Here is a 25,456-nt window from a genome sequence, read left to right as displayed (position 1 = left end):
TAAATTTTATTTATTTATCTATCTATTTTTTTTATTTTTTACTTTATTTCGAAAAGAAATACATCCATCACTCTAGAACGGAGGGAGTATAAAACTGGATCCTGATTGCAAAATTATACTCCTACAGAATTTGCAATAAATCCAAAATTGAGTAATTGAAGTATCAATTATTTCTCTTTATAAAATTAAGTGCCCCTATTTGTTTTTCGAACATGAGTCAATTTACCTCTACACTATTAAACCCCCAAAACCCATCATTTATATTTTATACACACTGAGGCATTCACTCTAGGGAGCATCAGCATCGGCTGCGAGAGAGAGAGTGAAAATGAAGGAGAGAGCGGCTGAGCGCACAGTAGAGGAGCGCTACACGCAGTGGAAGTCGCTCGTACCAGTTCTCTACGACTGGTTGGCCAATCACAATCTCGTTTGGCCGTCCCTCTCCTGCCGGTATAACTATTCTTATTTCCCCCCCTTTTAATGTTCCTAGGGTTTAATTTTCGTTATGTTTGTGCCTATTCTACTTCTGGAGGTTGATTTTTGGTTGTTTTTCCTGTCACGGATGAATTTTGTAGTGTTTGATTCACTCACGGTATGCTATTATGTGGCTATGATTTCACATTTCCTTCGCCTGATTTGGGAATTTTAGTACTGTTGCTAATTGATGTACATCATACCCCATTGTATGCTGATGATGTGGCGAATTTTTGATGGGAATAAATGCAAGTAATAAACAATCACAACACGGAAAATTACGTGGTTCGATTTACTGAGGTAAATCTACGTCCACGGGAAGAAGAGAGGGTAAATTTGTATTGCTTGGTCTCGCTTACAGATTACAATACTGATTTGCTATAAGATTCAGGATCTAGAGAGCTTAACCCTCGTCTATCTGATCTAAGTTCTATTTATACACTCGAACTAAGATCGTGGTTTGCAGCCCTGGTAGTGGGGTTGATAACTGCTTAATACCACTAAATAGATCGTGGGTGTAATGGAGGTAGTGGGGTTGATTACATGGGTCCACTATCTCCTTGTTCGGTCGAATACTGAGACCGAACTGCTGAACTTTGCCGATCAGCTTTTGCCGATCTGAGAGTTGAGCTCGATTGGTCGGCTTTTACCGAGCTATAGGCTGCGACCGAACTCTTTGGTTGTGCCGAACTGATACTCTTTCTTGGGTTTTGGGCTGATGGGCCGTCACTGCTATCGGGCTCGCACTTATTGTTTAGTCGTTTAGTTCGTATCCCATCACCACCCCCCCCGAAAAGCGAAGTGAATCACTTCGGCATTTCGGATAAGTGCAAGGGGGAGGCTGACGTCAGGGGACGTGCTCTGCACGTGTCTGCATTAAATGTGACAGCAAATCCGGCCAGAGAATCCAGAAAAAGTGGGATTTGAAACGGTGCGACAAATTTGAAATGCCTTTGCGAATCTGATAAATATTTCCTCTCTTCATCATTGGAATACTTTTGCGATTATTTCTTCTGTATTCTCTCTCTTTTTCGTAAAATTTTCTTCCGCTTCTTCAAGAATTTCTTCAGAGACTTCCGACCATCAAAGAGTAAGAATCATGTCTTCTTCTTCTGAATCTGTTTCTGAATCAGGTAGTGGTAGGAAGGGGGGTAAGGGGTCTTCTGGCCGGAAAAGGTCCGGGGAGAAGACGGTAGAATATTTCCACAGCATTTTGAGTAAGGATACTGTGATATCCTTACACGGAAAATATTTTCTTCCTGTGGGGTTAGTGGTGATTCCCGACGACATTCATAGGGCTAACTCGCCGCCGGAGGGTTATGCCACCGTTTACGAAGCCTGCTTAGAATGCGGGCTTCGTTTCCCTCTTCCCCCTGCCTTTGTAGAGCTTCTTGATTTTTTTCAACTTCCTTTAGGTCAGGTGACTCCAAATTCTTGGAGGCACTTATCGGCCTTTGCTGCCGAACTGCGTAGACTAGAAAAGGATCTGTCTCTGAGGGCAATCCTTAATTTCTTTCAGTTTAAGATAAAGGGATCCTGGTTTTACTTGATCCCTTTACAGCCCTTCAGAGCATTCTGTAAAACCAAATGGCCGAAGTGGCAAAATCGTTTCTTTTTTTACGATAGGACAGCGGCTCCGGACTTTTCCTGGAGAGGGCCGAAGTCAGTAATTCCTCATCCTCGGGTAGAACCGTTGGACGAGCTCGAGGGCGAGCTCAATAAGATTCCCATGATTAGAAAACAGTATTCGGAATCTGAGCTCGTCAAGGGTGACTTCGTGTTCGATTCCTCGTCTTCGGACGAAGAGACTGAGGGTGAGGATTTCTTTTTTATGCTTTACTGCTTTAGCGGCGAAAACTAACTTTGTTTTCTCGCTTTTTGGCAGTGAACATGCTAAGCAGGCTAGGTCGCAAATCCTCCGAGCCCTTTTTATGGCCAAAGGACTTTGTGGAGGTGAATTTCCTTCTTGATTTTCTGGTTTTGCTTCTTTCCTATATTTTTTGTGGCCCCTCTGTTGACTTTTTTCCTTTTTCCATTTTCAGAGGAACAATATGCTCTGCAAGCTCGTCACAGTTGAACTCTCTAAAGCGTCCAGCGATTATGATGAGATGCAGAGGAATTTGAATGCTGCTCGTCACCAGGCCGAACAGGCTCGGGCAGACTTTGAGGAGGCAAGGGCCGCTAGGATCTCGGCTCAGGATGAAGCCCAGCGTGCCAAAAACCAGCTCATCATCCACAGAGAGCAGTCGAAACAGAGGGAAGCTGCTGCCGTGGTTGCTCAGGGGGAGGCTCTCCGTGTTTACACGGAGAAACTCTTTTTGAGCAATCAATTTTCGGCCCTTATCGGCGATCTGCTGAAATTGATGACCGATAACGCTGAGCAGGAACCCGGAGTCGTTTTGCCGCTGTATGGCCGAGAGATTGCAGCGCGCCTCCAGAGTCTGCCGCTCCTTGAGGAGCTTGCGTCTTCATCGGTCCTGCTTTCTGCTGAACGAGTCCGTAATTGCCGGGCTGACCGTGACGAGAACATGGAGGCCATCTTTGCCTCCTTGGGGCCTGTTTCACCCGCTTCAATTTTCAAAGAAGAGGGTGAGCAGGAAAATGAGGCCGGCCGGGAGACCGAGCAGGAGGATCAGCAGACCGGCGATGGGGGCGCCGAGCAGGAGGGAGGGAGTAGGGAGGCCGAGGCTGAGACCGAGGTAGACAAGGAGAAAGAAGCTGAAACCCACAGAGAAGCCGGAGACGAAACTGGCGGAGTATGATTTCGTCTCCCTTCTCTTAGTTTAGTTTCTTTCTATTTGTAAAATGGCCTTGAAGCCCTCCTTGTGTAAATTTTTTCTTTGAATGAAAAAATTCTCCTTTCTACACTCGTGTCTTCTTTATAGCTTTTCTTAATCTCTTTTACTCCTATTGTGGTTTACTGCCTGCTCGGTATCATGAAATGCCGAACTGACATAGCTGCTTCGTATTCTTTACTCTTAAGGAGCTGGAGGTACTTCACTGGAAGCGGCTATACTCTTCGGCTTTAAATGAAGCTGAGAAAAAAGCTATAGATGACCAGATGAAGTATGACGAACTCTTGGCTCGTTTAGTGGAGCTGGAGTCCAACAATAAGGACTTAGAGTCCATAAGGAGAGATCTAGAGGCCGAGCTGAATACTGTCATCGCTGAAAGGACTGCATATGAAGACTTCATCAGTGGGCGCGGGGGAATGACTATATCCGAAGTTCAGAATCAGGTTGATGAACTGTGGGAGAAGCTTCATGTACTCCGGAAGAACAATGTGCTGGAGAGCTCGGCTTGCCAACAAGTTGTGAAATCATTGCGGCGCTTGGCTTCTCTGTACGACATCATTCTTTCCCGGCGTCCCGCGATCGAGAGATTCCTTAGCCGTTTCTCGCTAACAGACGCTCACGCTCCAACTCAAACCTCGGATCCACTTACTCAAACTTCTACTCCAAATCAGCACCGGACTCAGGAGCAACCGGAAACGTCAAGACAAGAACGTACTCCAAGTCAGCAACGGACTCAGGAGCAACCGGAAACGTCAAGACAAGAACCTACTCCAAGTCAGCAACGGACTCAGGAGCAACCGGAAACGTCAAGACAAGAACGCCCTGAAGTTCGTAGAGGAGTGGTGAATATGAGTGAGCAAGATCAGCGAATGCTTCGTGAAGAGACTCTTCGCCGCCGAGGTGCTAGAACTTCCCGGACTCAGAGAAGAGGCGGTAGGTCGATCAGAGCATCTCGTCCACCTACTGATTCTTCAGCTGCTCGGAACGCCCGAACTCAGCATCATGAGGACTTTTTGGATAGGTGGCTCAACTTTAGCAACCGTAGACAGTAGAGTAGTCCTTTGTAATGGTGTAACGCATTCTCGTAGGGTAGCGGAATTGTATGCCCAACAAGACTTAGTAAATGAAATTTTTTCATTTCGCTTCTATCACTGCGTATTTACAGTTCAGCGATTTTTTATTTCATTTATTGTACTCGTCCTCGGTCTTATGAAGTAAACTCTTCTTTGACCGGACTGAGTTAGTGTCCTTATTTGGCGAGTTTTATCGCTTGGATTGGACTTTCCCTGTACTCGTCCTCGGTCTTATGAAGTAAACTCTTCTTTGACCGGACTGAGTTAGTGTCCTTATTTGGCGAGTTTTACCGCTTGGATTGGACTTTCCCTAGTTAACCGGAGTGGTTTCCGGCTTATTGCAGTTCGTTTAAGACGAATTGCTTGTTTCTTAAGCTGAATTGTGGAGTCTTGTATCTTCCTTAGAAGCTTGGACTCACAATTGTCTTTAATAATTGATCTAAAAAGGGGATCAGCCTTTAAAGAACAATATACCTCAGTAACATTTATAAGAGACAAAACGCACATAGAGAGACAAAACGTACATAGAGAGACAAATAAAAAGGACGAAAAAGATTTTAATCTTTTTAAAAAACGACAAGTATAAAGAACAATACAAATATGAAAGCACATACCCCTAGGACCGAACTAGACACGAGACTGACCGGACCTTGTCTCTTACAAATAGAACTTCTTGAGGTTGGAAATGTGCCATGTTCGGGGTACTTGTTCTCCTGACATGTGAGTCAATTTATAAGACCCTTTTCCCAGGACTTCTGACACCCGATACGGACCTTCCCATGTGGGTTCAAGTTTGCCCAGCTTTTCTGCTCGGCTTACTTCATTGTTTCTCAATACGAGATCTCCCACTTGAAACTGCAGCTTTTTCACCCTTTGGTTATAATACCGGGTTACTTGCTCCTTGTACTTGGCTTCTTTTATGAAGGCCAATTCTCTTCTTTCTTCGGCAAGATCTAGTTCGGCTCTCAGCCCGTCGTCATTCAGTTCTGTTGAGAAATTAAGAGTTCGGGGGCTGGGTATGCCGATTTCAACCGGAATTACGGCTTCAGTGCCGTACACTAGACTGTACGGAGTTTCACCGTTGGAGGTTTTTGGTGTAGTTCGGTAAGACCATAGGACTTGAGGAAGATTTTCTACCCATTGTCCTTTGGCTTGTTCTAACCGAGCTTTTAATCCTTTCACCAAAATACGGTTTGTTACTTCCGTTTGTCCGTTTGCTTGTGGGTGAGAGACCGAAGTGAACCGCTGTTGAATATTCAACTCTTGGCACCAATTCTTGAATGTTTTGTCAGTAAACTGAGTCCCATTATCCGAAATGAGGATATGGGGTATGCCAAATCGGCAAACTATGTTCTTCCAGACAAAATCTAATGCCTTTGAGCTCGTTATCGTAGCTAATGGTTCAGCCTCCACCCACTTTGTGAAGTAATCCACGGCCACGATCAAGAATTTCATTTGCCGGGGAGCTTGTGGTAGTGGTCCTACTATGTCTATGCCCCATTGCATAAAAGGCCAAGGGCTTTGCATAGCACATAGATCAGTCTGCGGCATCCTTGGGATATTTGCATGGATTTGGCATTTCGTACATTTCTTAACTAGCCGTACTGCTTCTTGTACCAAAGTTGGCCAATAATATCCCCATCTCAGAACTTTTTTAGCTAATGCTCTAGCTCCGATGTGGCTACCGCAAGATCCTTCATGAACTTCTCTAATGATGTAATCCGTCTCTTCTGGTCCTACACATCGCAATAACGGTTGAAGGTAGGACTTTCTATATAGGACTCCTTCATGAAGTTCATACCGAAGTGCTCGGCATGTGATTTTCCTTGCTTCTCTCTTATCCTCGGGCAGTTGTCCTTGATCTAGATACTTTAATATTGGCGTCATCCAGTTCGGTGAACTGGTTACTGAGTGTACTTCAGCTTCATCAATGCTTCTGTGCGGTAATTCCTCCACCTTTGAGCTCGGATATGAGGCCAACTTACTCAAAGTATCTGCTCGGCTATTTCCCGCTCTGGGAATGTGGATTATCCGAAAATAAGAGAAATTTCGGCTAATACTTTGCGCTTTGTCCAAGTATTTTTTCATCCTTTCACCACGGGCTTCACTTGTACCCAGCATGTGATTCACTATGACTTGTGAATCACAATGAATTTTGAGAGATTTGACAAGTAGATGTTGCGCTAACTGAAGTCCGGCAAGAAGGGCTTCGTATTCGGCTTCGTTATTAGTGGTTGGGAATAAGAACCGAAGTGAATAAGTTACTTCGTGTCCGTCGGGAGCGATAAGTAGAATACCAGCTCCACTTCCTGTCTTATTCGAAGCTCCATCTACGAATCCAATCCAACAGTCCGGCGGCTCTACTTCGGGTTTCTGGGGCTGTGTTAGTTCCTCATTGGTAGGATTTTTCTGTTCGGCAATAATAGGGATTGCCTGATCGAACTTTGCCTCTACAAGAAAATCTGCCAAGGCTTGTCCCTTGATGGCTTTCCGAGGTAGATATTCTATTGAATGTTCTCCCAACTCTATGGCCCACTTGGCAATTCTGCCTGATGCTTCTGGCTTAGTCAAAACTTGCCGAAGTGGAAGATCGGTTAAGACGCATACTTTGTGAGCGTAGAAATATGGCCGCAGTCTCCTTGCTGCATTTACTAGTGCCAGAGCAATTTTTTCCAGAGGTTGATACCTTGTTTCGGGACCTCTTAATGCTCGGCTTGTAAAGTAGATAGGACGCTGTTTTAGGCCTTCTTCTCGTACAAGCACCGCGCTAATGGTTTGATCTGATGCTGCTAAATATAAGAATATCACTTCGGCATCTGTTGGAGCAAAGAGAGTAGGAAGTTCGGTTAAATAACTTTTGAGTTCGTCAAAAGCCTTTTTCTGTTCGGCTACCCACTCAAACTTTGGTGCCTTCTTCAAAACATTGAAGAACGGCATTTGCTTTTCGGCTGCTTGGGAAAGGAATCTATTCAGTGCGGCTAGACATCCAGTTAGCCTTTGCACATCATGTATGGACTTCGGCATTGCCATGTTCTGAACAACTTGAACCTTTAGGGGATTTTCCTTGAGTCCTTCCTTTGAAACCCAATAACCCAGAAATTTTCCCGAATCTACCAAAAAGGTACATTTTTGGGGATTGAGTTTGAGGTTGGCTTTTTTGAGCACGTCGAGAGTGGATTTGAGATTGTTTTCGTACTCCGAAGTGCTTCTGCTTTTAACAACTATGTCGTCAACATATACTTCAACCTCTTTTCCGATCAGGTGCCGAAATAGCTTATCTACCATCCTTTGATATGTGGCTCCGACATTCTTTAAACCAAATGGCATCTTTTTATAAGCAAAAATACCGAAGTTAGTAATGAAAGCCGTTTTTGAAGCATCATTCTCATCCATTAAAACTTGGTGGTATCCTTTATACAAATCAAGAAAACAGAAAATTTCGAAGCCTATCAAAGCTTCTACTTTTTTATCTATGTTGGGAAGGGGGTAGCAATCTTTAGGACAGTGCTTATTTAGATCTGTAAAATCTATGCACATCCGCCATCCTCCTTCTTTTTTCTTGATCATCACAGGATTGGCCACCCAAGAAGGATATTTTACTTCAAATAATACATCCGCTTTCAGTAATTGGCGGACTTCGTCATGGATGACTTGATTTCTTTCTGCCGCAAAGAGTCTTTGCTTCTGTTTTATAGGCCGGACTGAAGGATCAATATTTAACCGATGTGTAATTACCTCGGCAGACACTCCAGTCATGTTCAACGGAGACCACGCAAAGACATCTTTGTACTCTTTGAGGAGCTGGATGGTCTTTTCCCGGAGTAGAGGTGTTCCCGCGAAACCGATCTTGACCGTTCTGGATGGATCATCTTCGTATAACTGAACTTTCATCGAGTTCGGCTCCGGTGTGACTTCGTTCATTTCGCCTGCCTCTGACTCCGGCTGCTGTGATTGCTATGCTTGATGGTGCCGATCTGATTGTTCGGCACTTTTAAGCGCAATCTGCAGACATTCTTTTGCTCTCTTTTGATCACCTCGGATGACTGCTATCCCTCCTTTAGTGGGGATCTTGATTGTGAGGTGATAAGTAGAGCAAATGGCCCGAACTGTGTTGAGCCAGTCTCTTCCCAGTATAATGTTATACGGGGATCGAGCTTTTACCACAAAAAACTCGATCACCGTACTGGAGCTAGTAGGCGCTCTTCCTACCGTAATCGGAAGACTGATAATTCCTTCAGGGCGGGTGTCCTCCTGGGCGAAACTTTTCAGAGGAATTGGGGCCGGACTGAGCCGAGCTGGATCCACTTCCAGTTTATCAAAACATTCTTTAAAAAGAATGCTAACCGACGCTCCTGTATCCACAAACACTCTGTGGATCAGTTTGTTTGCCACTCCAGCTTGAATGACAATAGCGTCTTGATGAGGAGAAATGGCCGGGACGGGATCTGCATCTGAAAATGTAATTACTTCCTCCTTCTTCAGCCTTTTATGTGTTGGCTCCTCTCGATTGAAGCCTCTGCGCTCTGATTTTAGAGACGATTTAGTCTTCCCGGCTGGGAGAGCGTCAATAGTCTGGATCACTCCATCATATTGCGGCTCGTCATCGTCTTCGGGATCCTGTTGCCTTTTAGGATCCTGAGGAGCGCAGTTCGCACTTCTCTGTTTCTTATTCTTTTTCGGCGGCTTGCTTTGGTATTTTTTTAATGTCCCTGCTTTCACAAGAACATCAATATCTGCTGCCAAATTTCGGCACTCCTCGGTATCGTGACCGTGGTCTTGATGGAAGGAGCAATATTTATCCTGACTTCGGCGCGTGGCCGATTTCGTCATCGACTTTGGTTTTTCGAACATATCAGAATGCAGTTCGAAAATTTCCGCTCTCGACTTGTTCAATGGTACGAACTGAGCGGGTGGTTTCTCCGGATTGAGACGTGGTCCCAATCTGTCTTGTACCGGTGCCCTTTGAATTCTTTCAAAAGGAGTTCGGCGAGGATGTCCCTGATCGCTATGATCGGGCTTCCTCTTGTCTCCTCTGGAAGAGCTGTCTAAAGACCGTTTTCGACGGTCTGCCTCATCAGCCCGAGAAAACTGGTCCGCAATGTCCCACATCTCTTGAGCTGTTTGCGGACTGCATTCAACGAGCTTTCTGTAGAGAGCTCCTGGCAGAATTCCATTTTGGAATGCCGAAATGACAAGTAGATCATTGAGATCATCTACTTGTAGGCATTCCTTGTGGAATCTTGTCATGAAGTCGCTAATCTTTTCATCGCGACCTTGACGTATAGAAAGCAGCTGAGCCGAAGTGATTCGGGTTTCCGCTTTCTGGAAGAACCTCCTATGAAAAGCATCCATTAGATCTCTGTAAGATCTAATGCTGCCTTGAGGGAGGCTATCAAACCACCTTCTTGCGTTCCCGATGAGCAGCTCGGGAAACAGCTTACACATATGAACCTCATTGAGACCTTGGTTCGCCATATTATACTGATAGCGTCCCAGGAAATCATGAGGATCCACTAACCCGTCATAAGTCACTGACGGAGTTCGGTAATTCTGAGGCAACGGAGTTCTGGTGATATCATCCGAAAATGGAGTCTTCAGCGCTCCATACATAGCGAATCCGACATCTCTACGGTATGGTGGAGATGGAGTTCTCCTGTGATTCCGGTAACAAGGAGGAGAAGGAACATATCGGTGGTGAGGATTCTTTCTCCTGGAAGATACGACACTACTGCGGTAGTGACTTTCATGTCTGGAGGGGGAGGGAGAATCCGCCGTTTTCTTCTCCGGCTTCTGGCTCTTTTGCAGGAATGTTAAGAACTCATCCTGCTTCTCAGCCAAGAACGACTTAACAGCCTCATTCAAAGCGAGCTGCTGGGGAGGCTCGGTGCGATGACTTTTTGAGTGGTTTGTTCTTTCACCGTGAGAACTGGAGGCAGATTTCTCCCGAGGCTGTTTTCCAGACCTACGGGCTGGACTAGCTTCCTCACGTTCATCACGGACGGAAGTATGGGTATTATGTGATCTGGTATGCATTTTTTGGTGGAAGAGGATCAAAAACTCGCTTTTATCACAGTTTTGGTTTTCTGTCGTTTCCCACAGACGGTATAACTATTCTTATTTCCCCCCCTTTTAATGTTCCTAGGGTTTAATTTTCGTTATGTTTGTGCCTATTCTACTTCTGGAGGTTGATTTTTGGTTGTTTTTCCTGTCACGGATGAATTTTGTAGTGTTTGATTCACTCACGGTATGCTATTATGTGGCTATGATTTCACATTTCCTTCGCCTGATTTGGGAATTTTAGTACTGTTGCTAATTGATGTACATCATACCCCATTGTGTGCATAGTTTCCTTTGTGCACATTCTTTTCTGTGATAACCCTCATAGAATGTCCCTAGGAGAGACTGAATTTCTTTCGAGGAAGATAAAAGCAAACCCCTTACAAGTTTTTGTTGCTTAATCAGTCATAGTCAAAGATTACTAGTGTGCTCCTTAGAACTTTCACGTTATATCAACGATTCGGCAAATAATAAACCAATATGTTGATTTTAAGACTACTGTGTGATGAATTGAGCTGTGAATGTTACACTGTCTCAGTTTTGATATTTTTTTCTGGAAATTGTCGAAATTGTGAAGTGCTTTTAATTCATTATTGTGTGATGAGCTGGTTGCTACCTGTAATAGCTGATTATTAATCATATAATTGCAGTGTCCGTTAACTACACAACAAGACTTGTATAAATCGCGGAAAGCTTTTAATTCTTTTATGTATGATGAGCTGGTATGCTACATATAGCTGATTTCTAATAATAACAATTATAATATCCATTAATACACAACAACGCAACTTATTAAAAAGGGATCAGATGGTGATGAAATGAGCCTGGATTGAGAATGTGCTGCGTAGAACCTTCATGTTATACCAACTATTCTTCAGATAAAGATTCGCAATATTGATATTAAGATTAGTTCTGATAAGTTGATCTATTAATGTTATGCTGAGTTTTATGGGGATTGTATCTGAAGATAGTAGAAAGTGTGGAGAGATTTTAATTTATTAATGTGTGATGAGCTGATTTGCTGCCTGTAATTGTAGTTTAGCTACAATTTATAGTGTCTTCTTACTACACAACAATAAGACTTGTTCTGTATACCTACATGCTTGTATCTTTCAGAGATTCTTTATTTATAGCCTTTCTTTTAAGTAGTGAAAATTAAGCAGGGATTTCCCTTTCTGTAAAGTTGCTCCCACTTTTGGTTGCTGAGATAGAAAAAATTCACAATTTATATTTCCATCACCATTGCAGTTGGGGACCTCAAATAGAGCAAGCAACATACAAGAATCGTCAAAGGCTATATCTTTCGGAACAGGTGAGGTTCACATCCTTTTGACCATCACATTCTTATTTTCATTCTGTATATAAAAATTTATTCAGTATACTGCGTGGATTATTCCTCTCATGTCATTTTTTATGACATGTATCATTGTTTTTGAAAATTCAAGTTTGAATTTAGTTGTATTGGATCATGCCCTCCATCAATTGTCTAATCTTGATAATATCTAATTTTAACTTTTCCCCCTCCCATGATTCTTTCCTCATGTAGACAGATGGCAGTGTTCCAAACACACTAGTCATAGCAAATGTTGAAGTTGTAAAAGCTAGGGTTGCAGCAGCAGAGCACATATCACAGGTGATGAATTTGTTAAAGAGTTTAATGCATGAAACTTTAACAGTTTACGTATGTAAATGTAGTAAGTGTTCATGCAATTATATACAATCAGCTTCAGAAATTTCCAGCTTAATTGAAGCTTGTGACTAATTCTCACTGAGCTCCTTCATTTTATAATACTTACCAATGTTTCAGTTTAATGAAGAATCACGATCACCTTTTGTGAAGAAGAGCAAGACCATAATTCATCCTGGAGAGGTATCGTACATACTGTTGTCTAAGCATCATACAGCAAATTGTCCTACATGTTTAGCGTCACTGCTTTTATTTTTGGGTTATGGAATGTATCTACCCACTCCATAGTTCTTCTTTTTTGTCTGAATGAGGGTACCTCAATTTCAGTGAGCTGAGAATCATACCGCTGAAGATATTCAATAAATGGTTAAATGTTAGTTACTCCTCTGTAATAGCTATAGCTTCCCTCTGCACCAGAGGGGATGTGTTAGTTACATTAAATATATTTAAAATTGTTAGTCCTCTCAAATAGCTTAATATACTAGGTGGGATGTCCGCTTATAACAATAGACTTAATACTGAGCAGTAATGGATGGTAAGGAACTGGTGAATGATGTCATCTATTACATGTTTCAGTGTTAAATATGCTGCTCCTCTTGAGTATGATAAAAAGATGAAATGTGTATAATGTGATGAGGACCTATTATCTTCATGAACAAGCAGCTATTTATGTTCTACTGGATTTCGTTTATAACTTAAGTGTCCCTAATACCCTCTCCCTACCCCTACTCACAAAGTCATCATTTGTTTGTAATTTGGTGTCAGGATTTGTGTAACATATATCATTATCAAATTGTATATTTTAAAACTTCTTGATTTGAAATCAAAAGAAACAAGAAAAGCCCAAAAAGAAAAAAAGGTGCGATGATGTTTTTTATTGTAGGTGAATCGAATCAGGGAACTGCCACAGAATAGCAATATTGTGGCTACTCACACCGATAGTCCTGATGTAAGCTTTAGTTTGAATAGTTATATTTCTGCCAATTTTCTGTAGTAATATGTTACATTTCTTCTCTTTGCTTGACTTGACAATAAATTCAGAGAATGGTTATATGAACTAATCTTGAATTGGGGTTAGGTTCTCATTTGGGATGTCGAAAGTCAGCCTAATCGTCAACCCGTTTTAGGTGCCACACCATCACGCCCTGATTTGGTAAGAAGTTGGATCTTATAATTGCGATATTGGTTATCTTGCTTGTTTGTAATCTGGCCACTGAATCAAATTCTATCTTGTACCACTGTTGATAATGGTTAAATGTGTAGGTTTGCATAGGAATCTTATAGTTTTCTATTGTTTTCTCTATGTAGTGACCTGATAGTTTTAGACTTTTAGGGTGCATTCTCTTTGGTTGCAAAATTATCATGAGAAAATAAGGGATAAGAAAATTCTCTCCCTTTAAATTTCTCCTTTCTTTTCCCAATTTTTTTTATTAAAAAAGAATTCCAGTCTTTCTTATTCCTCCTTATCAATCCCCATAGGAGTGAAAAAGATGAATAAGAAAAGTGAAGGAAGATGATTTTCTATATCCTTCATTTTACCATGATAAATTTGCAACCAAAGAAAATGCACCCGTAGTTGATATAATTATTTTCTGATTCAGTTCATAATGGTGTTTTATACATTGTTCACATTCTTGCAGATACTGACTGGACATCAAGATAATGCTGAATTTGCACTAGCCATGTGTCCTACAGAACCATTTGTGCTCTCTGGAGGTTAAGACTCTCATATCTCTATGTGTCTGCATGTGCTCTGCGCATCAATGTTCCTGTAATTATACTTTCATATTTCATCTGTATGCCTGCAATACTTGTAATGTTCTAAACTATAGAGCCATACTGGAGAAAAGAATAAATTGTCACAGGAAGAGAGTTTCCTATATGCCTGCAATACTTGTATTTCTAGGGTTAGTACTAGGTTAAATCTATTCATAAAATAACAACTACTAATAAATAAGGAACACCTTGATACAGGATATTCTACAACACTCCCCTCGAACTGGAGCATATTGATCATGTCCAGCTTGGTACAACTCGTCTGTACTTAGCTTTGTCCTCCTACTCCAAGAAGTATCCATTATCATCTAGATATAGAAGATGCTCGACATCAATACCAAATCACTTTCATGCTTAAGCAAAATGTCTGCTCATACTTGTTTTGGTTGATGTACATTTTTCTAGCAATACTATGTATATATATGGGAAACAAGATAGGTTATTAAAGAATTGAGCAAATCAATACAATGGATTTTGACTTAATTAGTGTCGAGGCTTGTTATGACCAAGATCTTTTAGACTCAATTGGTTTTGCATGCTAATAATCTTCAGCTATCCACATAAATCAACTATTGGTAATTGGTACAGGTTCAGGTTATACAAATAGTTAGTACATTTTGCAAAGTAGTAGTGGGATTCAATTGCAATTTACTGGGGACAATGTGACAAAGGTGGTCGACTCTAGGAAACCATCCTATCTTTATAAAATGTGGTAAATAGTATTAGTTGGTAGTTATCTTAGCAAAATTTGTTCTAGTACCTCTTGCTTTAGCTTTTTTCCCCCCATCTGTTTTACTTCACTTGTGCAAAAATTTCCTAGTTCATCATGTCATTGAAAATGTAACATTTGTGACAGGCAAGGACAAGTCCGTGGTGTTGTGGAGCATCCACGACCATATATCTTCTTTGGCTGCAGATCAGAGTGCTCATAAATCTACAGGTTCGAAGGGTAATTTATCTAATGGAAAAGCTGGTGATGGAACAGCTGTTGAAGCACGTGGGATATTTCAGGGGCATGGGGACACTGTCGAAGATGTCCAATTTAACCCATCAAGGTAGTGATGTACTCTATTTAAAAATCATAACCTGATATTCACTTTGGTAGGGAAAGTAAGTCATATATAAAGCCATTTCTCATGCGATTTCTTGTCATGATTGAAATTCCATCTCTGATGTCACGAATTATTGTCATGTTTTACTAAAAGTTCCTTTGGTTTATGAAGCATCTGTAGTAGTATAAATTATTTACAACAGTTTTTTTTATCAACTCTTCATATAGTGCACAGGAGTTCTGCAGTGTTGGTGATGATTCTTGCCTGATTCTGTGGGATGCAAGAACTGGCTCTTCTCCTGTTGTCAAGGTAATTTTGTATCTTGAGCTTTCATCAATTTCTAGTGAGTGCTTTAAGAAATGGTCACTGAAATTCTCTTTCTTTTATTCTTTTGTTTTCACTTTTACGTGAATACCTGAATGCTGTAATCTGCACTAGCCGTAAAATATGACAATTTCATCTCTGTTAAGATCTGTGTATAAATTGAAGGTTTAATGGAAAGTATTGGCCTGCCTAACAAATGCTCCCTCCGTCCAATACCAATACACTTGGTAGTGGACTATAGTTGACAACACGTGTTTTAATGCAAAATTGGTAAAGTAGGACTTTAAAAGAGAGATAGAGAGAGAAAAATGGTTGGAGCATTATTAATGGAGAATGAGGCCCATCTCATTCGAGAGAGAAACTTACCGTAAATGGAAGGGGACAAATTTTTGTTGACTGACCAAAATGTAAATACAAAACTATTGGTTGTGGACGAAGGGAGTATATCAAAAGTAATGATGACATATTCAACTCGATTATGATAATTGGTTCATTCTTACAATAACAATTTATTTTGCAATTTTTCCTTTTATAATTGTGACATTAAATTTTAAACGACCGTGTCACGGTCACAGTGGATTCGAACTTGAGACCTTTGACTCCAGCCATTAACCACTCTACTGCTAGGCTAGGCCACACACACAGAGACAGAAATTTACTTCTTTTAATGATACTTCACTTCAACTTAACTTTTGGTGCATATGCTCTGGTGTTATGCACCTATTGCCATGCTACTTTCATTTCTTTTTCAAAATTTGCTTGAATTACCTACTCTTTTCCCTCTCGGTTAGTACTCCATCCGTCCCTAAAAAATAGACAAATTTGTAAATGACACGGGTTTTAATATGCAATTGGTAAAGTAAGAGAGGTAGGAAAAAGTAAGAGGGAGAGGGGGAAAAGGTAGTGTAAGGAGTGTTAGTGGATTGTGGGGTCCACATTAAAAATGATGTGTATGATTTTTGTTTGTTGAAAACTTGTCATATTTAGTCTTAGTCTAATTTTTGGGGACGGCCCAAAATGGTAATACTAGTCTATTTTTTGGGGATGGAGGGAGTATATTACCTATACAATTAGCTCTCTTGTGCTGTTACAATTTTACTTTTGGGTTTGTTTGGTTGACAAGGGGTTTTAGTCAGTTTGAAAGAATCCCAATTAAGGTCTATTTTCCCTGTATAAATAGCTTCCTTCCAGTAATTGTTTCTGAAACATTTAGTGAAAAATCACTGGCTTGATAGCGCCCCAGACATCCGTGTAACCTATTCTGGTGTGGTTTGCTTGTTTTGTTCCTTATTTCGTAACATTACATTCACTAATACCTTTTATCTCTTTCAATTTATACAAAAGCTAATTTTCTTGATTATGATTTTTCACGGACAGGTTGAAAAAGCTCACAATGCCGACCTTCACTGTGTTGATTGGAATCCCAATGATGTGAATCTGATTTTGACAGGGTAATTGTTTACTTCCAATCCACCATAAACATTTAATCACGCATCAATGACAATGACTAAGCGGATGAATATCCCATGTCTTTTTCAGGTCTGCTGATAATACTGTTCACATGTATGATCGCCGAAATCTTACTTCTGGAGGAGTCGGAGCCCCTGTTCATATTTTTGAAGGCCATTCTGCTGCGGTGCTTTGTGTCCAGGTATTGGAGCTTGATTAGAAGCCACCGTTTGGGTTCTAGTTATTATGTCTGTTTTTTTCTTCCTTTTCTATATACTCTTTTCCCAGGACACTTGTAGATCTATTTTAACCAGCAAAGATGACTGACATATAGTTTTTTAGTGGTCTCCGGCTAAAGCATCTGTCTTTGGTAGTGCTGCAGAGGATGGCATCTTAAATATATGGGATCATGCAAAGGTGAGAGATCTCTAGTTATTTCTATTGGTTTACTTTACTCTCCATGCGCCATGACTGTTCTCTCTGAACCAACTTAAATAACAGCCACAATTTCCGAAGTATGTCTCCTGTTCTCCTATCTTTGTCCTTTTCTTCCTAAAACAAAAATCACAACTTTCCAACCTTTTTTTTATTAGAAGTACTTAATAGTTGTACGTTTGAAAGGATGAATCTTGGTTCCAGTGAACTGCTACACATTAAACATACTAAAAATGATTCAGTTAACTGCTACACATCAAACATACAAAATGATTATTTGTTTGTTGCACAACCTTGGTTGCCCAAATCTCAAACACTAATCCTTCAAAAGACTTGTCCAGACAAAGGAATGAAACTCTCTAGTAAGGGTATTTCATCAACTCGGGCCAAAAGATATTATGATCCTATTGTAAACCCTGATACTTTTGTTGTCCATAGTGGCCATTCATATATTTTCCCTTTCTAAAATTCCATGAGTGTAACAAATGCTCCTGCCTTACCTTCTTTTGGCATATAATCATTGACAACTGTATGCATTATATATAGTAGAAGTACTATCGGTCTTTTGCATTCTGAAAAATTTGCGTACGATGCAGATCGGAAAGGCCGGAAATGATGTTAGATCTGGAGATTCGAGCTATCCCCCTGGCTTATTTTTTAAACATGCTGGTCACAGGTTCGTGTATTATCACCATTCCTTTGCATTGGTGTTACCGAAAAATGTCATTGCTATCTTTGCCTTCAACTTCAAATAATATTTGCTCCAACATATGATAGGGACAAGGTGGTTGATTTTCACTGGAATGCAGCAGATCCGTGGACTATTGTTAGCGTGTCTGAGGATGGAGAAAAGACTGGTGGGGGAGGCACACTGCAGGTAATATGAAGTTTACTTGCTTTTGATGCCTGAATCCGATTTGCATTTTCATCATTAGTTCACATGAAAACTTCACTTGGCCTACTTAGCTTCAGATGCTCCAACTGTTAACATTGATGACGCAATTTACCACACTGTAGTTTCTTGGCACTTTTTGTGTTATATCTATGATTGTCTTTTTGTTAGAGTAGTTTTACAAATCAGCGATATATGCGCATGCTTTGTACATTACAAGCGCAATTTGAATACCTGTCCGGCCATCTGATCTTCTGCTTGGTGGTGGTTTAGATTTGGCGGATGATCGACCTAATTTATCGACCAGAAGAGGAGGTGATAGCTGAGCTGGATAAGTTCAAATCTCATCTTTTGACGTGCTCCACTTCATCCAGTTCCTGATCTTGTGTGAGCCAGCCTTCGGTCTTTACCTTTAATTATAACGAACCATAGACGCTTTAAACATGGTTTTATCTAGGTTTTGCTCTTAAAATTTGTGCAGAAAATGGATGGTTCTTTGTCGATTTGGCTAATATTATATCCTGCTCGTGCGAGTGCAAAAACTAGATGGTTCATTATTACTTATTTTGCAGAAAAGATTTTCAGCATGCTTTGGATGACTCCTTCCATGCTGATAGTTTACTTTATTTTGTATGCCATCTTTTATTATAAGATCATGGATATGCACTTTGGGTATGGATTAGTACAATTTAAGTATATCACTTTCTACTTATGTTATTGTTGAACTATTTCATTCTTATTTCAATGTTTAATATTTAAGAAAAATAGTTTATGAGGAAACCCAGATCATAGATCTAATATTATTTTGTAGATTACAACACGACTCAAGGAGTAATGCCTTGACGCTCTTCAGGGCACACATATTGAGTTTGGCATAAGCATTTCTCCATGTATGAATGGCTCTCTCGCCCCTCAGCCATTCAACAATTCCCATGCGTATACATTTTTTACTTGAACCACTTTTTGGCAACAAACTTCTGAGGAGCGACTAGTTATAATCAGCCTACAATATTCGACAGAAATGGGACATCCAATCTTGACTAATATACCCTTTACAAAGTAATTATGGATATTTCTAATTTAGGGAATTTTAATGTGAAGAAAATTTCAATTAATATGATAGAATATTAAAGTGATATCTAATTAATGTAACTACAAACTTTTTCATTTTCTCTTTATTTTTTTATTCGTATTTTTTTAGTGTGTATTCTACAATTTTGTACAATATTTCTCCTTATTTAAAATTTAAAGAATTAAAAAAAATCAAAATTCTGAAATTCTTATAATTAAAAATGTGAACTCAATTATTATTAATATACTAAGTACCATATATCAAATTATAATTCATTGCATGGTGAATTAGGCTAAATACTAACTATGAAGCTCTAAACTTTCAATAAATGAGTTAAAAATATATGTGATAACTTTTTTGATAGAGGTTCGTCGTAACATTCCAAAATCAAGAATTTATAGAACTTAATGTTTTGGAAAATAAATAATTAAATATGAATTCATGAAAGTCATAAACTTGAACTCTGTAAATAAATAAATAAATATAAATCATATATAATTTTTTTTATTTATTGCATATTGTAGCAAATTGAGCCAATAACTCTATTTTATAAATAAAAGAAAATATTAACCAATATTTTTAAGATATTAAATAGATGAGTTAAGATCATGGGATTATTTTTTGATCGATGTCCAATCGTAAGGTTCCAAAAAAATAGACATTTAAAGATATTAAAATTTTGGAATGTAAATAATAAAAATCAAAATTATGAATTGTTAAAATCAAAATTGTAAACTCATTTAGAATTAATAAATCATGTATCAAATATAAATGTGTTACATGTTATATTGAATTGAGTTAAGAACATTGTTGTAACATTCCGAAAAGTAAAAAATTTAAAGAAACTATAGTTTTGGAAAGCAATGAATTCAAATCAAAACTGTAAACTCAGTTAGTATTAACATATCGTATATCAAATTTTAATTTGTTTCATAATTTTATGAATTAAGCTTAAAGCTCTATTATTTAAAGAGAAGCAAATATATTAACTATATAACTTAAAATATGTTAAAAATTATATGATGGGTTAAGAACGTGCAACTATTTTTTTTTATTGAGTTTCATTTATAAAATTCTAAAAATTAAGTATCATGAAATTAAAAATTGTGCAAAAAAGTATTTTTTTTAAAAAAAAATTTGTTGTAGAAGCTACAGAGGGAAATGAATCAATCAAAATAGGATTTTAATTTACATAAAGACTTTTAATTTAGGAAGAGAGAAAGCAAAGGGAATTAATTAATCAAATGACTATTGTAATCTGTATGTAATAAAATGATGTAAATATTATAGAAAATCATAATTGAGCCAATTGGGAAAGAGATAATTTGTTGATGGATAATTATAATCGGAGAAAAAGAAAATGAGAATTTATTAATAAAAGAATTATAATTAAAGAAGAAGAAAGTGATATAATTAGTCATTAGAGAATAGGAGAGAGAACTTGACAAATAATGAAATAAAAATCTATGAAATGTAATAAATGCAAGGCACTTAGTTTAACAAATCTCATTAAGACACTCACATTCCATAATTAAAAAGAAACACACGTTTTTATAACTATAAGGATAAAATAGTACTCCCTCAGTGCATTTTGCCATAAAAGTCCGTCTCAGTTTAAGAGCCACATTTAGAATTTTTCATATTTGGACATAAAATTTTATCCCATTATTCAATAAAATTACACTCAAATGCCATTATCTACACAAAAATAAACCAAAAATCCTTAAAATCCGTGCCACCAACTCACTTCATTTATTACACACTCCACCATCTCACTTCATTAATTACACACTCCATCAATTCCTTAAAATTCGTGACATAACTAAATGGCACTCCAAATGTGGGACGGAGGGAGTATATATGTAAAATATAGATTTAATACCAAATATAATATAATACTCAAATTACTAATTATGACGATTTCATTAGGTCAAAAAAGCATTCTCTTTATTTCTATACAAAAAATTCCATTATTATTTTATATTATAGGGACTGTCTTTTTAGTCCCTAAACAATAGAAATGTATAAATTTTGATTGGTAACATTTAAAAATATACATACTTAACAGAATGTATTAAAATAAAATGAAAATAAAATTTCTTATATTTTTATGCAAACTTCACACTTTTATACTAATAGTAACGTAACATTCTGTATGTATGTTGTAATTACATTATTGGCTATCATCAATTTATGAATTTGTGGAAATATGGATATGCGTGTGCTGACGCATAAGCAAAGGATACGTGTCGTGTTATTATAAAGCATGAATCCAGAAACATTCAATGCATCAATAATTAAAGATAAAATATTTACCAACATTGGAAAATAGAGAGGTTGGGATTGTCCGACATCAATGATTCCCACAGTTCTGTGTTCACCTTTACCTTACATCGTCGAGGCATAGCCGAGTCCACAACCACAGGAAGTTTGTTCATCAATCTTGGGCACTCTCTTATATAGATAGAGTCAATGGAGTTGCAAATGATGGTTGTTCCCTTGCATAGGCTCTTCAGTGTTGGCAGCTCTTTCAACTTCAACTTTATTAATTTGGGCAGGGTGAGGGAACTTGTTCCTTCATCATCGAACACATCTTCTATTTCTCCACACTTAGTCACAGAAATAATTATAAGGTTGGGAACTCGTGATAGTGATATCCCCACCTTCCTCAGTCTTGGAAGATCATGTAACCGTACTAGTTCTAATTTGGGGAGGGCGAGGCAATCTCTTTCTTCATCTTCGAATATCTCTTCTATTTCTTCACACTTGCTTATATCAATATCTTCAAGGTTGGGAACTCCTGATAGTATCCCCACCTTCCTCAGTCTTGGCAGCCCATATAACCTCAAAGTTTTTAATTTAGGGAGGGTGGTGAGGGAACTTGTTCCTTCGTCTTCGAATATCTCTTCTATTTCTTCACACTCGCTTATATCAATAACTTCGAGGTTGGGAGGACTTGATAGTATCCCCACCTTCCTCAGTCTTGGCAGCTCTTTTAACCGTAAGGTTTTTAATTTAGGGAGGGTGACGGAACCTGTTCCTTCATCTTCGAATATCTCTTCTATTTCCCGACACTTCCTGATATCAATAACTTCGAGGTTGGGAGCTCCTGGTAATGGTATCCTCATCCTGTTACACTTTTCAATTCTTAGCTTAGTCAGATTGGAAAACACAGGTTGTGCAAGTGCAGCTGATGCTCCTATTTCCCCCTTTTCGATCAACCCCTTCATACCATCCAACTCATACAATTCAATTTCTTCAACAGCAGACATTTGAGATGATAATCCTGCCTCACTCCTCAAAATGTACTCTATTCCTCCACAACTTTCAATTCTCAATCTCTTCAATCCTTCCACAAAGCATATGCCCACACCCTCACATTGCTGCACAATTCCCTCTGCTAATACTCTCTCGTCTTCAAGGTTGCATTTGTACAAGACCAACTCTTTATTATGAAATATTCCTCCTCTTGTATGATAGGATCCCACTAATATTCTGTAGCAATTGTCACGTACCCGACTTCCCCAACTTGTAATCAAATACTTCAAATCATTCACATTTTCCACTCTTCCACTAAACTCCTCTAGCAGTTTCAGATTCTCAATTTCTTCAATCACTACTTGTATACGGAGTGGTAATTCTAAGTGCTGAAGTTTCCCAAGTTTAAGAAACAATCCTCTTGGAAGCATCTCCAATGTACGCACATTCAATGCAAGGAATTTGAGATTGAATAATTCCCCAACTCCTTGAGGGACTTCCGTGATGGCTGTATTCGAGAGGTTTAACTCCCTGAGTTCTTTCATCTCTCCCAAGTTTGGCACATTTTTTAGATTATTACACCACTCAAGGAGTAATGCCTTGAGGCTCTTCAAGGCACAGATTGAGTTTGGCAGCATTGATATCTTAGTCATGCTCAAATCAAGAGTGCATAGTCCTTGCATTTTAGAAAAGAATGAATCTGGGATGAACTGCAACCAATGATTACCCAATAAAAGCAATGTTGAGAGCTTAGGACAATCGGGAGACATTCCATCTCCAATTCTCATTATGCCATTTTTCACAAAGGACACCTTCTCCAGATCCTTTGCCCATTCTTCTTCTTTGGGAATTTCTTTCAAAGACTTATCACCTGCTCTTACCATATATTTCCCCTCACATATCTTCAATGCCATACTTCTTAACAGATCATGCATCTTCACCCGTTCAGTATGACAACTTTCCAACAAGCACACATTCACTAATCTATCCAATATGGAATGTCCTTGCTCAATTTGCGCTCTCCTTGTCTTTCTTTCATCCACCAACCCTCCTGAAATGAACTCTCTAACCAAACTCTCTCTAATTATTTCTTCATCTTCAGGATATAACGCGCAATGCAGGAAACAATGTTGTAATGCATTGAACTCATTACTCTGACTATGATGATTCCTATTCAACCGATCAAAACTATATTTCAATACTTTATAAACATCACCGTATCCCATGCCATCATTCCGTGAAACACGTTCTTTAAGTTCTGCATAAGCATTTCTCCATGTATGAATGGCTCTCTCGCCCCTCATGCCTCCAGCCACTGTAGCAATTGCTAGGGGCAGACCACCACACAATTTTGCCACAGATCTGGCAATCTCTTCTGCCGAAGAATCAAGTTCTATCTCATTTCTTAGCGTTTCATTGAACAATTCCCATGCCTCACGATGATGTAGAGTTTTCACTTGAAACACTTTTTGGCAACAAATTTGACGACACACTTCTAAGGAGCGAGTAGTTATAATTAGCCTACAACACTCGACAGAAATGGGACATCCAACCTTTGATAGATCAATATTTTCCCACACATCATCTAATATCAGCACTGAATTCTTCATCTGAGACAAAGTTGTATGGAGTCTCGCTGCCCTTATGTCTTCATTATCCTCACCCCCAAAGTCCAAACCTATAAAATGAGCAATTTTATCTTGTAAAGTCGTAACACTAAATTCTTCAGAGACTGTAACCCAAATCACACGTCCCTGAGAGTGTTGGAGGAGTCGATTGTGAATGTGCTTTGCCAGTGTCGTTTTGCCCACACCACCCATACCATAAACACCAATGCTCAACACTTGCCCACTCTCCAAATGTTTCAAAATCGTTTCCAAATTTTCATGAAAAGCTTCACCAACCATCCCATTAGTCAACAACTTATCTCCCCTACTTCCACAAACATCAAGGACAAGTTCACCAAAATTCCGACTTTGCTCAACAAGCAAGTCAACCTCATCATTTAGTTTAGCCGGCAACCCTCCATCCATCAATCTCACAATAAATCCTTCAGATTCTACTTGAGTCCCCAACTCAACAACTTTATTTTCAATGAATCTCACTTCTTTCAACCACTCCTCAACTTCGCGCTTCCTTTTCTTTCGACCAGAAAGCTCTGAGTTCTTGATTTCCTCCTCAACATCAGATGCCTTAGCACACAATGACTTCAACTTTTTCTGCAGAGCTTTTAGATTGAGCTCAAAGTCCTTTATACTTTTGAGATTGTTGTGTGCATTATCCGCCGTTTGTTCAACCAACTTTGACAAAATTGACTCACATACCTTTGTCAAAATTGGCTCGAAAATCCGGCTTAACATTTTCACCACTTTGCTTTTCCCAGAGTAAACATAAACCAAAAACAAGAATTATTATATGAGAAAAATAGCTACAATCTCATTTTTCTAGTAAGCATCTATCCAGTCCGAAAATGAATTGCAAGTAATGAACAAAGCAAGATTTCAGAGTTTACGATAATTATTCAAAATGATGCTAAGCACTATTAATCTACAAGCACGATGTTAAGCATGATGGTAAGCACTAGCAATCTACAAGCAAGATTGTTAGAGTTTACGATAATTATTTAAAATTTCCTTCATTTTACATGTACAAGAAATTAAAACTTTCATTTTCCGGAAATATTAGCAAGATCTTCTAAACGAACAAATAAAAGCAGAGATGTAAATTAAGTATGAGAATTATTACCTGAGAGATGTGAACGTCTGATCTGAGATTAAAATTGAATAGATTTGTAGATCTAGAAAGAGAAAATCACAAGATGTTTGAATGTGTGGTGCAAAAAAGGAGGAAGTGAAAGAGAAATTAATCAGGCAAGAAAGAGAGATTCACAGTAGTATATGAAGTTGACTTGGACTTAGAGCGTCCACTATAACGTGGACGCGGCTATAGCCGCGAGCGGGGCGATGGCGGGGCGGCTTATAGTGGGAAGGGTGTCCGCCGCGGGGGTGGACGCGGCGGGTGAGGGGAGGGAGGGACGGACGCGGAATCGCCGCGTGCGGGGCGAGGACGCGGCTGAGGGTGGCAGAGAGAGAAGGAGTGGGGCTATAGCCGC

At 39.2% G+C, this 25,456-nt stretch overlaps 2 protein-coding genes across 3 annotated transcripts; one reads left to right on the top strand and one right to left on the bottom strand.

Annotated features, from left to right (window-relative positions):
* The first annotated feature begins 245 nt into the window (after nt 1–245).
* On the top strand, nt 246–18,689 carry LOC121783010 (WD-40 repeat-containing protein MSI4-like). 2 transcript variants are annotated; one of them, XM_042181046.1, is made up of 16 exons: nt 246–450; nt 11,648–11,711; nt 11,946–12,032; nt 12,207–12,269; nt 12,970–13,035; nt 13,165–13,239; nt 13,727–13,802; nt 14,719–14,917; nt 15,142–15,223; nt 16,616–16,689; nt 16,778–16,889; nt 17,030–17,104; nt 17,719–17,798; nt 17,900–17,999; nt 18,288–18,401; nt 18,496–18,689. In XM_042181046.1, the coding sequence occupies exons 1-15, from the start codon at nt 329–331 to the stop codon at nt 18,393–18,395; spliced, it is 1,383 nt and encodes a 460-aa protein (XP_042036980.1). In that variant the 5' UTR covers nt 246–328; the 3' UTR covers nt 18,396–18,401; nt 18,496–18,689. The 2 variants fall into 2 exon arrangements, with proteins under 2 accessions (XP_042036980.1, XP_042036979.1); XM_042181045.1 differs by having other exon boundaries at nt 247–450; nt 18,288–18,689.
* A 2,629-nt stretch (nt 18,690–21,318) lies between these two features.
* On the bottom strand, nt 21,319–25,217 carry LOC121782286 (probable disease resistance protein At4g27220). The gene is made up of 2 exons (XM_042180050.1): nt 25,090–25,217; nt 21,319–24,717 (listed from the first exon to the last, which is right to left on the bottom strand). The coding sequence occupies exon 2, from the start codon at nt 24,702–24,704 to the stop codon at nt 21,399–21,401; it is 3,306 nt and encodes a 1,101-aa protein (XP_042035984.1). The 5' UTR covers nt 24,705–24,717; nt 25,090–25,217; the 3' UTR covers nt 21,319–21,398.
* Between the last annotated feature and the right edge of the window lie 239 nt (nt 25,218–25,456).

Source organism: Salvia splendens, chromosome 20 (genome assembly GCF_004379255.2).
Source record: "Salvia splendens isolate huo1 chromosome 20, SspV2, whole genome shotgun sequence".
Classification (NCBI taxonomy): Eukaryota; Viridiplantae; Streptophyta; class Magnoliopsida; order Lamiales; family Lamiaceae; genus Salvia; species Salvia splendens.
Note: the sequence above shows the minus strand (reverse complement) of the source record. Positions and strands in the feature narration are given on the sequence as shown.